Genomic DNA, 17,046 nt, shown 5'->3' with positions numbered 1-17,046 from the left:
GTGTCCTTAGTCATTGGAGAACACAGTTGGGCTGTCCTCCCCAATGTGCCTCAAAGCTCAAGTGGATTTTGATTCAACACAGCAAGCTCCCATGTAAGTATCTTGGAGCAGGACATTACCTTTTCATGAAGAAAGATGGCATCACTGGCAGTCCCAATGTGAGGTGACGGCAGCTCCTTTGTGTTTCTTGGCCTGGAGGCTGAAGATGGAACTTTTGGCGGGAGCAGACAGTCAGCTTCTTGCAAGCGGGACACCCAGCAGACTATCTTCACAACTTGGCTCGTTGGGAATCTGCACAGGCTTCGGTTCAGCGATGGATGTCTGATTTCTCTTGAAAGGAGGTAAGAAGTCTACAAGCGGGAAAGTGTCACTGTAGGTCTAGCAGGATGCCCACTAAGTTCTAGCCGAAACTGTACTTCACGAGATGATGCACAGTAAATTGGCCCAGGTCCCATGGTATTGGGTAATTGCAGCTCATGATGGTCGCAGCTCTGAGGGATGGCTCAAAATGCAGGTTGTCTGGAGACTGGTCCCACCTATCGATGGGAGGAAGACATCGGGTCTGGATCTTCCCTGATGATCAGAAGAGGAGGATGGAGCTTTAGCGGTTACTCAGCAGTCTTTGGCGTTCGCTGTAGACGTTATCCTTGGGATACTTCATTCCAGAGGTCCACTCTTTTGCTGCTCCAGCACCCTTGCATTTATGCAGGAAAAACACCTGGAACATCCAATCGCCATTCAAGCCTTGCATGCAAATCTGAGTCCTGGCTTGTCCAAAGATGCAGCCATCCTCCCAGTTTGAACTGTATCCAGGCAACCACACTGCAGGACAGACATGGGGAGTTTGTCCCCTCCCCCACTTCCTGTCCTTTCAGGCACTGAGCCTTGGTGGGCTTTTGCAAAGAAGCCCACCAAAGACAAAATAACTATAAAGACCCTCCAATCCCCCACAGCTAGGTAGAAGGCTCAAAGGACAGGTCATCGAGAGTTGGCCAAAAAAGACGACCGGCACCATTTTAGTTCAATTGTGACCCATGTGCCCCTTAACGCAAATGTGACAGCAGCCTGCGTGCAAGTTTCACAAACATCGGTAGAAAACTGCCACCAGCCACTCAGAGGAGCGGTTGTCAGTCATAATGTAGAATGAAATAATGTCGAAAGTCAAAATGTCGAAAAGAAAATGTCAAACAATAATGTCTAAAACCAATAATGTCGAATTTTTTCGAGAAAAAATAAATAAATAAATATATATATATATATATATGTTAACACATGGAGGATGGAAAAAACCTGCACTCCATGCATGAGGTCTTTAAATCCCAACAAAATGAGAAAAACTCGAATCCAATTAAGAGGAAAAACCGAGTTTAATGGGAGGTAAAAAATACAAGGCAAAAACACACAGCAAGCAATACAGGACGCCTAGGCAGTGTCCTTAGCGACGCGTTTCGCGCTTCCCTGAGCGCTTGATCACGTATATATAATGAAAATGTGTTGAGTATGAGGGGTGGGAGGGGTGGCCGGGGGGTGTAGGGTGAGGGGGGTTGGGGGGGACCCCCCCTAGTAAATGATACTCTTCTTGTTTATGTATTTATTGATGGTGCTAATTGACATTTTTTTTCGACATTTTTTTTTTTCTAAAAATTGACTCTTTTCATTATATGTATAGGTTTTCGACATTTATTTTTTCGACATTATCACTATAAACCCAGAGGAACTTGTCATTGTAACTGGAAAGTTGCAGGAGACGTGGAAAAAGGGATAGACTGTCCCCTCAGCACTCCACACAGGTGGGATGTGCAGATGCCAAAAAATAGGTTAGGTAGGATAAAAAGTATCCCCCCCTATCCTTGTAAACAGGAGTTATAACAAGGAAAACAAAGGGCAGCTCAAAGCGTTCCCAGCAACACAGCACAAAGTGATGTGTGCTGCAATAGTAAATTGCAGATGCCTTGAAAAGGTGGAAGAAAGCAGGACTCCAAAAAGATGCAACCAAAAGGGTTGAAACAGGTTCCCAAAGATAAATTGAAAGACTTGAGTGTGGGAAAAATCCAAGAGACCAACAAAAAATACTGGGGGACTCTTGTGGGGAGCATCATGCACAAACATGATATTCTACCCAACATGGGGTGTGGTTTGTAGCATCTTTTGTCTGCGATCATGGATGTCACATCTTTGTTTGTGTGAATTAATCTGGTGCAAGCTCTTGGGTAAGGGGTGGGTGGATGTGTTACTCTTTAAAATTAATGTAAACTTTGCATTTATTTATATGCTTACCTGTTTTCTTTTGTCGGTATGTACAAACTGTTTCAAAGTAACATTTCTTTTCTTTTGTGAGAAATGTTGATGAAATGTCAAAAGTAGTTAGCCACATTGGCAATACATGATTAATGGTTTTAAGTAAGGAAAAGTGTGCCAAGCAAAGGCAGTGATTGAAATGCAATGATGCATCCAAGATAATGTAGATGTTTTCCTTCTACTTTAAATTTGTTAGAAGAATAGTAATTTATTAATCAAACATAATTAGGCTGCTAGTCTTAAGTGGAGTGATTATGCATTGGCGAATGAAGTGTAGGTGCATTCATTCACAATGTTTACCTTTTGGTCATACAGGTGTTGTTGAGTATTTGAGCACTGGAGGAGTTGAAACAAACCACAAAGATTTCAAAGAGCTGCGATATAACGAAAGTCTTACAAACTTCAACTGTAATGGGAAGAATTCAACAAACAACGGACGAATTACACATGGTTTTAATTTGAAGAGTGTCTATGAGGACGGCCTGATGCCTTATACAAATTATACGTTTGATTTTAAGGTGAGTCTGCTCATGTCTTTGGGCTTTAAAATCAAGGATGCCAAATATAAGTTCACACAATCTGAAATATGCTGCAGCAATACAAATTGGCACAATTTATAGTGAGGTCACCAGTGAGGACACTGGCATTTTAAACCGGTTTGTGGTGATCTCACAAAAGCTATAAAGGTCCTTGTGCCTGGTTGTGAAATACTTCCAGTGCCCGTGTTGTGTACGAGTGACTAGGGTAAGAATTTGTAACCATTGAACTATGCAGCTTCGCAATTCTTTCAAATGCACACTCCCGATTGTTCATCTGGGGTTTCTGCATGATCTTATTATCACTTAAGTGGAAAGCTCTTCTCAACTCCTTTATGTACAATGATTACTTTACACCTAACCCCCAAGAGCACATCCGCCTAGCCATTCAACATCCCAACTATTCTAGTGTCCTTCTTTAACATGGGAGTACCATATTTTCTATTAATTTGTTATAGTTCATTATAACCTTTTCACAAATGAACATTCTCAAAATCAAAAATACAAAATCCATAAATGTTCATCACACACATCAAATTAAACAATCTAAAATAGCATATTATCAATTTATTTTTATTTATTGCATTTTTTGATAAGCCCAACCCCGGAGGTATCACGGCATAGGTGGCAGATTATTTGCTTGTTACATAGTAATAAAAGCATACTTAAAACAATAGAGGGCAAAGTATAGGGAAACAAATCAACTTGGCAGAACAAACAATGGTACAATTTGTAAGATCAAGGTAGACAGTCAAGGTGATGTAGGACATGGTTACAATTTAGAGGGATAGGTGTATATACAGTGGAGGATACAAAAGTTCTTGGTGTGTATGAGCTAGTATTGGACTTAAACTTTGTTGAATAGCCAGGCTTTTAACAGTTTCTTGAAATGGGTATAGGAGATTTCGTTGCTGATGTTTGCTGGGATTGAATTCCATAGTCTAGGGGCGGAAAGCATGAGGTTTGCGTTAACAGTTCGTATTCTTGAAGCGGGGGATAAGTAAATGAGTGCTCTGAGGAGTCTGGTAGGGGTTTTGCGGATGAGGCATTGGTTGAGGTAGATGGGGGCAGGGGGCATTTAGGGTAATACATTTATTAGTGGTAGTGAGTGTTTTCTGCAGGATTCCTGCTTGGATTGGAAGCCAATGCACATCTTTCCTAACTTGCGAGATATGGTCTTTTATTTAAGCCTGGCGCTGCTCTCAATGCTTTGTGTTGAAGCAGATGTAATGGTGGTCCCTACCAAGTGTAAGTTACAGTAGTCTGACTTGGACATGAGTGCACTGGCAAGTGTGATGCATTTCTGTGTAGAGGAATTGTTTGCTGAGGGAGATAAGTTTGGCTGTGGAGGAAGCAAGAGAATTGATGTTTGCTCATAGTGAGGCTTACATTAATTTCCTAAAAATGTCTGCTCAATTTTTAAACAAACGTGGTAAAGTGCCCGGTGTGTGGACTCAGTATTCAAGCAATAGTTCAAGAACTACTTGGTTTTTATTGAATCCTAGTTGTGCACCAAGTTGCCTAGCATGGTCATGTAAAGTGAACACATTGTTGGACATTCGGTGAAAACGTGCTGTTCGGTTTCTGCATTGTCAGGACACCTACAGATACGACAATAGCTGTCCTCTTGAGCAAATTGCCATCTAGATCCCCAGATAGTTTGTAATGGGAGTGAATTAATATGCATCAAGAGATGCAACTGTTGAACCGCTGGATAGGGACTTTGTGCAAGGTACATTTCGGGCTTCCTATACATGTTGGTAACCAATTCTACTGGAGAGTAACCCCTTTTACTAAATGATCGTAGTTGCTACTTCAGTCCCATCTATCAATTCTTCTTGAGAAAGCCCACTTTAAAATCTCAAAGACCAAGATCAGGTGTCCAGTTCAGAATTGGTCCTTATTTAATGCCAAATAGTTCATTCCCCTTAGATGTGGTTCTTTTGTCATACCTATATCCTAACAATGCTAATGGGACACCTTGTAGCCTTCATAGATTTCATAAAGACCTCATAAAGAGATTAACCCCAGTTCCAAACATAGATATTCCATTGTGGTGGAGCTGGGTAAGCCCAAGTTGCTTCGCAAGAAGAACCCCTCTAGCTTAAGCCAATTCAGGTCACGCATTGCCAATTCCTCTAGACCATATAGTGTGGTCTGGCAAAACCACTGTTTGTATAGTATGACTATACCACCCATTGAGTAGTCTGCAAGCTGGCACGCAAACCTACGAATAAGCAGGGCCAATTGTCTTGCTTTCCTAGTCTTCATCTCAGTAATTCTTGCATAGTTTGCCCGACTCACAATTTCAAGGCCCAGATGGATCTCCCCTAAATTATTTGACTAGTGGAAAAGAACGTTTGGTCTTACCCAGGTTCACAGATAGTTGGCTACTGCGTACCGGCCAAGCTCATTTATCATATCCTTCATGCCTGAGAAAGTCTGATTGACCATGGCTAAATCGTCTGCATAGAAGTTACTGCTGTATACCCTATTTTAGGGGGACATTTGGCATATCTCTCCAGTTGTTTCGGAAGGTCAGTTATATATACATGAAAGAACAGGGGTGCTAGCACACAGCCTTGTTTAACTCCCCTGTTTACTGACATGGGCTCAGACAAACCTCTGTTGTTCCCCAAGCGTATAGGGACCATGGTGTTGCTATGGAAAGCAACTAATAATGTCCAGCAATCACTCCGGACATTTAATTTCCCATAACTTTGTCCACAATATAACACGATTGACCTGGCCAAACGCTGCACATAAGTCCACACAAGTAAAATGAAGTGGAACGCTCTGCTTGCATCTGGATCTTGATATAAATGCGTCCAACAATCTCATGTTATGGTTTGTGCTGGCACCTGGGCGGGAACCAGTCTGAATTGGGCCCTAGTATATAATTTTCAGCGCAGGATTGCAATTCTGTCAGCACGTATGACGCAAATAGCTTGCCAGAGACATCCAACATGGCCAATCTATAATTCTCAGGTCTCAATCGATCGCCAGATTTAAACACTGAGGCCAAGATGGATTTAGTGCATGAAGCTGGTATGGCTCTTTCAGCACAGACCTTTTCAAATAGTTGTAATACCAGGCCTGTCCAACCCTTGGGGTCCTTCTTGAACACTGCCGTTGCTAGGCCATTGGGGCCAGGAGCCCTCGAGCTTTCCAGCTTTCCAATGCACTCGTACAGGTCCTTCCTATTCATCCTTGGAGACCACTCACACCAGGCTTCACTTGATCCTTCTTTAAGAGGCAACTGAGGATCAATTGCATACATTTTCCCCTGAATATGCTCCATCCATTCATGTTCCACTATCGGATTTATTGTGGTAGGTATCCAGTCATTGCATCGAGAACCAAACCATCAAATTTTTTCCATCGAAATACCATTCCATAGAATGGCTATTTTGTTGAATAAAATTTGATGAATCCATCGTAATGTTGAAATTAGGGGTTAGGGTTGGGGGCTAGGGTTAGATTAAGGGTTACATTGGGGTTAGGGCTAGGGTTACGTTGGGGTTAGGGCTAGGATTAGATCAAGAGTTGCGTTAGGCTTGGGGCTGGGGTTGCAGTTGGGGCTAGGGCTAGATTAAGGGTTACGTTACGTTAGGGTTGGGGGTTGGGGTGGCTGGGGGGGGGGGAACACCCCAATATATACAAATAAATTAAAACATTACAAGGAGCTGGCCCGTGCCGAAATGTCAACACTGGACAGCGCCATGTAACGTTTTAAGGTTACAAAAAAATGCATTGAATCATTTCCATTGAAACCATCCATTTATATTTTCGATGGACTGGTTTAGATGGAAAGGCACTTTTCCATGTTAAAGATGGTGTCGATGCTTTGGCATTAGATGCTTTGTTGTCAATGATTTGGTGTGTCGACCCTTTGTTTTTGATGCAATCTCTATAAACCTTGTGGTGACACCCTTGGTGCCTCTAGCCAATGTCAAAACTTGCCACATCGAGCGTGGAGTCCTACTAAAAATGGCTCCAATCATCATTTGCAAATACTTATTGAGCACGGCAGCTTTATGCTGCTTCAGCCAATTACAATATCCATTCTTAACCTTTCTTGATTCCTCAAGAATTATTTTTGGAGAACCAAAAGCCAATTTAGTTTGTGGCAGGTTTCTCCTTCGTTTTGATTTTGTTCGAATTTTGGGATCATAGATTTGTGGTTTGTTTTTCAGTGCTTACAATCAGCCTTCCTTTCACTATCCCCGTTTTGTGTGCCATATCATGAATCCACACTTTAATCAAATTTGCTCTGGCTTTGTTTAAAATTGTAGCGGTACCAAGAGTCACCTTTCGCATGGCCATACATGCTTTTTTGTATATTGGAGTACGACCACTGGATTTGGTTACCATTAGGATGAACTTCTGCCTCCCCTATTCCCTGTACCTTCATTCTTACTTGCCCCGCAAAGAGGTCTAAGCCGAGTAGGGCGTGTCACTCTATTGGTTTGGCAGAACTTCAAAATCAATTACTAACTCCAATAATGCCTTCTTTCCTCCCTAGATATAATATAGGGTATCATACTTGGTTCTGTTTTGCCAAGTACGCTTCCACAGGGAATCTTGTTTATTTTTCCCATTTAAGAACATTGCTACCCATTCCCGGGTAAATTTAATCCACTGCAAACCCCTTTGATTACATGTTTTGTGCACCATTGCACTACTTGCTGCCACATGCTAATATGCTGCAGTTGGTGGGGGACTCCAACCTAGCTCGGAGCACTACCAACTGGATCAAATCATTCTTGGCTGATAGGACTTCCAGAGTGTCCATCGGCAAAGAATCAGCAGACCCAGTGCCTGTCCCAGCAGGTGTGCCGCAAGGCTCTTGCCTATCCCCCACTCTGTATAATGCCTATACTAAGCTATTTGCAGCATTGGATGCCATGGGTGTCATCTATACTAACTTCGCCGATGACACCCAAATCCTCATTCCTCTCTCAGGCAATCATGAACAAGACTCCCTCCTGGTTAACCAAATCTACTCACTCATCCAAAACTGGATGGCTAATAACAGCCTTTGTCTCAACGACGATAAAACGGAGCTCCTCATACTAGGCTCCTCCAGCAAAATCAACACCCTTGAGCCCGCCTTCAAATCATTCACCATCGATGGAACCACAATCCCTGTTCTTAAACAAGTTAAGACCCTTGGCGTCTACTTAGACGCAACACTATCCATGTCTAAACAAGTAAACACATTAGCTTCGTCCACCTCCTACACCTCCAAAATCATCTCCCTAAGCTGTAAATTCCTCTCAGCCAATAACTGTGTTACTCTAGCCAGAGCACTCATACTGTCTAAGCTAGACTATTGTAATATCCTCTTCCTTGGCACCTCCAAAGCCAACATAGCCAAACTTCAACTCATGCAGAACAAAGCCCTCAGAGCAGCCCTAGGCATCAACAAATCTGAACATATCTCTAACACCAGAAGAGACCACCACTGGCTCCCCATCCAAGCTAGAATTCTATTTAAAACCCTGAGCATCACTCACAAATGCAGGGCCAACAAAGCACCCAAATACCTCAACAACAGTCATGAAGAAGCCCCAGACCAGACTCCTCAGGTCCAATAAAAATGCATACCTTGAAACACCCAGATACAAAAGAGAGAAAGCAGTGGGAAGTAGCTTCAAAACACTGGCCCCCAGACATTGGAACGCTCTACCCACCCACATTATGAACGAAACATCCTTCCCAAAATTCAAAAGCTTTTTGAAGACTTGGCTTTTCAACAAGTACTAACTGAACCAGAGCACTAATCCGCTCCAATTAACTGTACATATCTGACTATTTTGTATATTGTTGTATATATTATTGACTGTTATTCCTGTGTACTTCTGCGTTCGCTTTAAGATTGCATTCTCCCATTGTCTGTAACTACGCCGTTATACCCGGCGTGATATACGTCTGGGCGTATAACAAATGTAATAAAATAAATAAGCTTTGGAATTGAATTACGATGCAAACCAAGCAAATAAAAAACATGTGTAAATCAACTTGAGGAAGAAAGGATGATACAACAATGCAAGAAAGCGCATAATAGAACTGCCTAAGAGCCATGGGACGTCGAGCTGAAGTGATCCAAGTAACGAATAAAGTGAGCCCATTTTGCATTATATTTGGGAATGGCATCAAGGTAGATGACCATGCAATGTTCCATTCCCTGCACATGACATACGTTGTTCCACCATCCCATCACGGAAACATTTTGCACATTTTTCCAATTGGTAGTGACCGGTTTGAGGGCCAGAGCAATAAGGAGGTCATAGTTTAGTTGAATCCTGTAAATCAATAGTAACAATGGCATGACTGCCCAAAAAGACATTAAAAAAAATTAAAGGGGAATATTGACATCAAAGATTGTGAAGAAATCGCCACACTTCCTTCCAGAACTTGAGCACATGGGGGCAATCATAAAACATGTGTTTATGGGAGGCTGAGGCAACACCACAGGACCAGCATTTATCGGTCCCAAGTTTTAATTTGGATAATTTCAGAGGAGTTATGAACACTTTGTGGGTGAAAAAATACAGAAGTTGTGTTAACAGAAGTGGAGACACGCTTAATCTTTGCAAATAAGAGACCCAGGTTTTGTCGTCCAGAGTAGCACCGAAGTCCAAGTCCCAGTCTGCATGGACCACATGGTGGTAGGATGAGCCGTATTGCACAAAACTTTATAGATTTTAGCAGCAGGGGCAGCGGAAGCCATGGTTCAGACAAGAAATCTGGAGGCATCGGTAGAAGAATACAATTCAGTGAGCACTGTAGAGCATCCAAACGGGCATTAACCATGTAAAAGTTGAGATCCGAATTAGGGATAGAAAAACAGGCCTTTTAACTGTTGGAAGGATCGAGGGGAGCCATTATCTATAATGTGATATAATCTGATGACTTATTTAACCATGACTTGCGATAAAGTGCCCTGCCATTTATAAGTAATAGCTTTATTATGCCATAAAAATGGAGAGATTCTGGACGGGGATCTGAAGACGGGGAAGAGAAATCTCAAGGCCGAAATCGAAGCCTTAATGGGGCCTGAGAAAGCAGAGGAGAAATGGCCAAAGATGTAAATTAAGTCTGTAATGTCATACGGGAGTACCAGGTTTTTTTTTTCTCCAATATGCACCTAGAGGGGGTGGGAGAGGGGAACGGAAGTGGTGAACCATCAACGGGTCTGTCTGAGTAAGACGGCAGAGTGGTAGAGTTTAAAGTCAGGAAATCTTAACCCCCCCCCCCAACCATCATACAAGGCTCTTAATTTGCGAATAGCCACACCTCAATTATTTTATATTCCCCCCACCTACCCCCAAAGAAAATTGAGAAGAATAGAATTAATAGACTTAAAAAAAGAAGCTGGTAGTATGGTCGGGAGAAGTTGTATATAGTATAGAACAATGGGGGACAGCATTTTAATGGTATCAAGGCGACCCCATCAGGATAGAGGGGTGACCAACCTAATGTGAGTTCTTTGTATATTGATTAGCAACTCAGCATTCATTTTAAGTGTCGGCCACAGAAGAAGCAAAACGCATGCTTAGGTATTTGAGTTTTGACACCATTTAAATCCAAACACATCAAAATCATGCTTGACGCAAAAAGAAGTTAAGGGGAAGAATTTCAGACTTGTCTCTAAGCTTGTAGCCGGAAACCAAGGAAAACTGCTGCACCCTGTCTAGCAAGAATGGAAGATAGAGCCTGGGGTTTTGATATGAATCAAGATGTCCTCAGCATATGCTGCAATTTTAGTACTGGAAGGTCCAAGTGGGATTCCAGGTATGTTGGCATCAGATCTAATGAGTTCTAATAAAGGTTCAAGGGATAAGATGTAGAGAATAGGGGAGAAAGGGCAGCCCTATTTAGTGCCTCTTTGTAGAGGGAAGAAGGAAGAGGATAGAACATTGTTGCAGATAGAATCTGATTTAGGGCAAGATTAAAGAAGTTTTGTAAGTGAGAGAAAATATTCCCCACACCCATGCAGAGTTTGAAACATAAAATCCCGGTTGAAGGGTTTTTCAGCGTCTAGCGCAACAGCGGCATATCCTAGCTGATCTCTTTTGTCCTTAGACACCAAGTGAAGAGCATTTAGAAGAAGCCTGGCATTCGCAGAAATGTTCCTACCCTTGACTCGGCCAACTTGGTCAGACTTGATCAAAGCAGAGAGACGAGAGTCAATCCTGTTAGGCAAAGCTTTGGCAAAAATGTTGCTTTCTAAATTGATGGGGATTGTTCTATAGTTTTTGGGAAGATCAGGATCTTTATCTGCCTTGTGAAAACGAATAAGAGCTTCAGAGAAGGATCGAGAAGAACTTTGTTGAGATGTGAAGTAAGAAAAACAAGACTTTAATCTGGAAGAAAGGGAGCTAGCAAAGTGACTAAAAAATTCAATAGAGAGCCCATCGGGACCTGGGGCCTTTCCTTTACCTAATCCCTTAATGGCGCGATTCATCTCAGGAGGGGTAATCGCACCCTCTAAATGGGCATGATCCGTTTGAGGATATGATCTATTTTCTTTTTTAAGAAATGAGCCCATACGGGTAGGAGAAACAGACATCTCTGGGGTATATAACTCAGAGTACAATTGTTCAAAACAGTTGAATGTCATTCGGATTAGTTCAAAAAGTGCCCGATTTATCTTTGATACGCAATATAAATGTCTTTTCCTTCTTAGATTTAAGGTAAGAGGCTAAGGATCTGCTAGCCTTGTTAGAAGTCTGATACATTTTGGTTTTATATTTTAGCAACACACCAGAGGCTAATTCAGTGAGATCTTTGTTTATCTGAAAGCGCAATGAAAGAACAGAGTGAAGATTGACATCAGAGGGAAAAAGAGAATAGTTTTTCAGCGTCAGAAAGCTGGAGATATGTCAAGATGAGCTTTATGCCATTTCCTTTTCTTGCAAGAGTAAGCGATAACATGACCGCGTAACGTTGCTTAAAGGCATCCAATTGGTAACAACTGAAGTGTTGCGGTCTAGATTCTCAGCAAAATACGGTTGATGCAAGGAGTCAAATGGCTGGATGAACTGTTGATCATGAAGCAAGCTATTAACGAGAATGTTTACTGATATTAGCAAGGTTAAACGTGGTGGAGACAGGAGCATGATCAGAGATGATGGAAATGGAGGAGTCAATGATGGTACCAGTGAGACTTTGATGAGAAGATAATCGAGATGTGATGCATCATGAGGGGAGGAGTGAAAGGTGTAATCTAAGTGAGTGGGTTGAGAGCCTCCAGGTGTCAACCAGACCAGTCTCAGCCAAACAACGCTTAAAAGCCTTATGAGACTTGGAGCTTTTGAAAATGCACTTGGATTACCTGTCTAAAAAGGGATCCAGTACATGATTGACATCACCACACAGGCCAGAGCAAAGAATAATTTGTTTAATAGAATCCCAAAAAGCAGGGTTAGGGAGAGTGGGGCCATACACATTAAAAATGGAAAGCGAATCCGAGCCAATCAAAAGTTTAAGCCAAGCCCAGCGGCCGTTGGTATCGGCATCCTGCGCTAATATTTTGTTTGAAAATTGTTTGCTAATAAGTATAGCAACAGTTTTTTTTTTTTTTTTTTTTTTTACCGATGGCAGGGCTAGCGTTGACCTCTTTAATCCAAAAAGATTTAGAGGCCGATTCATGGAATAATTGTGCACCGAAATCAGTGGTGCAAGCGAGAAAAATCCAGCGCATGTGTTGCAAAACGCACACAAGCGATTCATGGAAGTCTGTGTGCGTGTTTTACCTGGGAGCTGCGCCTAATCTGCCGCCTACCCTACACGTCACTGCGACATCCCGAACGCTGTGCGCAACCCGCACAGCGAAGCACACAACGTGTAGCGCACACACCAAAAAGGGGGTGGAACATGCGGAATGGGGAACAACGCGTGAAAATGGAGGCGTAACTGGGGAAGTACTGCTGGGAAATACACAGAACGCCCACACGCTCGCGAACAACACGTATTCATGGAATCGAAAACCTGCACACACCAACACACGCACAGGAGTAAAAACGTCCGCCACATGAAAGCAGGAGGAAGCGCCCCCGCGCAGTATAAAAGTGTGCACAAACACGCATGTACAGCTCCGATGAATGTCCCATTTCTCACAGCAGTGATCGTGGGACACTGCAGGAGGAGGAGAATAGCCAGGCCCCGCTTTTTTTCTGCCCAGGACCAGCCCTTTTGGGATGCCTGATGACCAGGTATAGGTTTCCGCCTCGTATCATCCTAGACCTGGTCACTGAATGGGAGGATGACCTCACATCACCCACCTTGTGCTCACAAGCACTGAGCCCCTTGGAAAAGGGGCTCCATGTACTGCATTTTTCGGCCACTGGGTCATTTCAGCGGACAACTGCCATGGTTGGGGGCGTCTCGCAGGCCACGCAGTCACGCTGCCTACACCAGGTGTTGGCAATCATGAATACGCACCCCTCAGTCCGCTGGCACATACATGCCCAGAACACCTGCAGAAAGGCAGGCTGTGGTCCAGAACTTTTACAGGGTGGCACACTTCCCCAAAGTGCTTGGTGCCATAGATTGCACATGTGGCCCTACGTCCACCTAGCGCCACTGAGAAAATCTACCGCAACCACTGGCATTCCATCAACGTACAGCTTGCATGCAATGCACAGGGAATCATCACCTCCGTCTATGCAAACTATCCTGGGTCTATCCATGACAGTTCCATATACAGAATGTCCGCCCTGAGCCGGGAAGCATGGCAACAATATGGCTCATCGGTGAGTAGAAATATCTGTGCACATGCATGCATGTCACACACAGACAAATACAGGAACCCAACTAATGACACCCATCACCTCCCCAGGGGACAGTGCCTACACTCTGAGCACCCACATTACGCCAATACGGAACCCCACCACACCACCCCAGGTAAGATACAACGCAGCCCATATTGCAACCAGGGCCATAGTGGAGCGCACATTCGGAGTGCTCAAGTCACGTTTCCGCTCCCTGACTGCTCTGGCGGGCAGCTACTATATGCACCCCAAGTAGTTTGCAGGATCATTGTGGCAGCATGTGTCCTGCACAATGTTGCAACGCGGCGGGGCGTACCGGTGGACATGGTGGTATCCCCAACCACACGCACAGAGAGGGAAAAGGGGCATGTGGCGAGGCAGCCCGGACCCAGCTTGTCGCCACATATTTCACCTAAACTCCCACCCCTGCGGAGTGCACACAGGCCTGGCACATACCAGGTGACAATCGATGATGACAAAGGGACAGTCAACTGTCACAACCTTACCACCCTGAGAATGTTTCCACGGAAGTGCGACATTGTGTGCATCCCTAGCTACTTAAACATAACCAATCCTGTGTGACCAAAAGGAACACATGCAAGGTGCATATCCCACCACCCCCCCTGCAAAACAGGCCATGAAAATCACTGCTATGTCACCCAAACCCTCCCAACCACCATGACCCCTGTCCTCCATGGCATGCAACAGCTAAACAGCCAACCAAATGCACAACACATGACACTATCGTCATTGAGTACAACATGACAAATGTAAACAGGCACGAGACATTCACACCTGACATGTAACCTGATACTCACTTGTCAAAAATCTCCCACACATACAAAGGGGGTCATCCTGAGTATGGCGGCAAGCCAAGGACGGTGCTGGTACGTCACTGGCACCGTCCATACCGTACCTCCATATTAAGAGTAACCCTGGCGGGTGCCTGATGGCCTGCCAGGGCAGACCTTGTGGGCTGTGTGGTGGTCGCCACAGCTGCACATGCAGCTACCACTACCGGTGGGCCTGTGTCAGCACATGCTACTGACTTTCGGGTTGCAAGGGCGCCAGGGTTGGATGCAACAGCAGCATCACCTGGAGCTGCAGGGGGGGTGGCATGGCTGCACCAGCACGTGGCTGGACATCCTGCCCTTGTGGTGCACCCCTCCCCCCCTCCCCTCTGCGGCCACCCTGGACTCCATGTACTCCCTGGCCACCCCGGCCGCGACCACTCCCAACACTGATGGGATGCCCTGCTGAGCCCCCCTTAACCTTTGGTGGCCCCCCAACCATGGCACGGATGTACTAATGCCAATGGGATGTGCACTGAACAATTGTCCTGGTCAATTGTGGCTGGTCAATTGTGGTGAAGGGGGCAGGGTACGTGATGGTAGACGTACCCCTGTGCGCCTGCAAGGCTGCCTATGGACCCTGGGGTTTGAATGACGGGTCCCGAAACGCTCAGGCACCCCAAAAATACTAGAAAAACATATACGCAACACCTGTAGCACAGGTGCGTGTAAAAAAAACAAAAAAAAAAACTCAAGCAGTACTCTGTGGCACCCAGGAAAACAAAAAAGCGTACGTGATTAACACGCGGGCTACTATGACCTCAATAAATGGGGTACACGACAAACTGGGGCACCCGGAGTGTGAAAAATAGCGTGCGCAATCACTGTCTGCCTTGCGTGGAAAAGAAATACACGTAGGCACTGTAACCACTGTGAAGTAATCGTGTGTGTGAACCCCAAAGTCGGAAACACACGTGTCGGTCTCCAAGGAAAGCACATGCAGACCCGTGCAGACCATTAACACGTGCAGAGGGACACGCCTGCGCCTCTTACGCGCTAAGGGCCTTTCCTCGATTTTCATGCAAACCTACTGCTTTTCACGTGCAGATTCACTCTGCATCATGCTGGCCACGCGACAACACACGGAAGACCACACTCCTGCCCAAAAGGCCATTTTCCTGCCCCCCAGATCCCTGAGCAGCCTCACACGAGCCATCTGCTGCTGCCTGCTCTGCCCACGTGCCCTACTATTTGGTGCCTGCACACCAGCCATCTGCAGTTGCTGCGACCACCCCTGCTGGAACAGAAGACTCCTGACTGCTGTTCCATCGCTCCGCAGCCCGGCTCCAGGACCCAGTTGCCCACCCAAACCTGCCTCAGGGGGGGGGATGGGGAGGGGGTTGCCATGTTGGGGCAAACACCATCTGAGACCACTGCCAACCCCCAGCCAAAGAGGCAGAGGGCTGTCAGCTTCTCAGCCACAGAAGTTGGCATCCTGGTGGAGCAAGTCCTGGGGCATTATGATGCCCTCTTCAGACGACCGTGCGCTGACAAGGATAGATGGAAGAGGATCGTGGCTGCCATCAACGCGTAGGGGGTGGCAACCCGCGACTTGAAACCCATCCAGAAGCGCTGGGAGGACTTCAGGTCCAGGACCCTCATGAATTTACCATCGACCAGATGAGGGTCCTGGAACGCATCGACCCAGTTCTTCACCACCAGGTCCTGGAGAGGCAGACCAGTCTGGAGTTGAGCGGTAAGTGTCTGGGCTTTCCACACAGTGCATGTTGAGGTGTGCAGCTAGGACATATGTCTGAGATGGCCCTTGTATGTATGTATGTATGTATGCATGGATGTGTGTGTGTGCGCGCAGGGACATGCCCGTGCTGCATGTGAGTCCAGTCGTGTGATGCACCTCAATGGTGTGTGGCCGCCTCGACTTGCTAGGACAGGTCCCTGGTGCAGGGTTCCTCTGTGTGCTGGACGCTCTTGCAACCCCCCCCCGTCCTCCACTGCACCCCCTATGCGCCAGTCCTCCGTGCTGGCTTCCCGCCCATGTATCACCTGGGCCCCCTGTGGAGCTGCCCCTGAGCCTGCAGGGATGGTCACACCAACAACTGGACCCCAGCAATTGGAGGATGTGCAGGCATCATCAAGCAGGGCATGTGCACGACGGGGGGATACCATCATCCCAGAGGCTGTCGTGGTGGCAGAAGAATTTGGCATTGAGGCAGCAGCAGGCTCACTCACTCGGGGCAAACATCATCCCAGAGGCAGGCATCGGCCGACGGGCAGGACGACCCAGGACTGGAAGTGTGTTCTGTGTGGCAGCGGTTGGGCCAGCAAATTGATGCAGAGCGACGGCGGCCCGAGGGGGGGGGGGGCACAGCTCACGATGGTCAGAGCGGAGAACTCCATGCACCGGGCGTTGAGGCGAGCTGAGCCTTGTGGCAACTCGCAGGGACTTGGAGAAGTCCATGGCAACATCCCTGCGAGCCCTCGAGGCCAGGGAACAGGCCCGCCTGCGGGACATCGACGTGGAGCCCAGAACATCAAGAATTGAGCCGTCGGACTAGCCTGCCGCCTTGGCATATAGTTATATAGGGTTAGTTTTCATTTTGGTTTTTGTTATGATTTGGA

At 45.8% G+C, this 17,046-nt stretch overlaps 1 protein-coding gene across 3 annotated transcripts in view; it reads left to right on the top strand.

Annotated features, from left to right (window-relative positions):
• Positions 1 to 17,046, top strand: part of CNOT6 (CCR4-NOT transcription complex subunit 6) — a 632,403-nt gene that overhangs the window by 507,301 nt on the left and 108,056 nt on the right. For all 3 annotated transcript variants that reach the window (XM_069652648.1, XM_069652647.1, XM_069652646.1), the window contains exon 11: positions 2,614 to 2,816. In XM_069652648.1, the coding sequence (XP_069508749.1) occupies positions 2,614 to 2,816 (203 nt within the window). The remainder of the gene's footprint in view (positions 1 to 2,613; positions 2,817 to 17,046) is intronic.

This window comes from Ambystoma mexicanum, chromosome 3p (genome assembly GCF_040938575.1).
Source record: "Ambystoma mexicanum isolate Mex_15411 chromosome 3p, UKY_AmexF1_1, whole genome shotgun sequence".
Classification (NCBI taxonomy): Eukaryota; Metazoa; Chordata; class Amphibia; order Caudata; family Ambystomatidae; genus Ambystoma; species Ambystoma mexicanum.
This window is presented reverse-complemented; position numbering and strand designations above follow the sequence as displayed.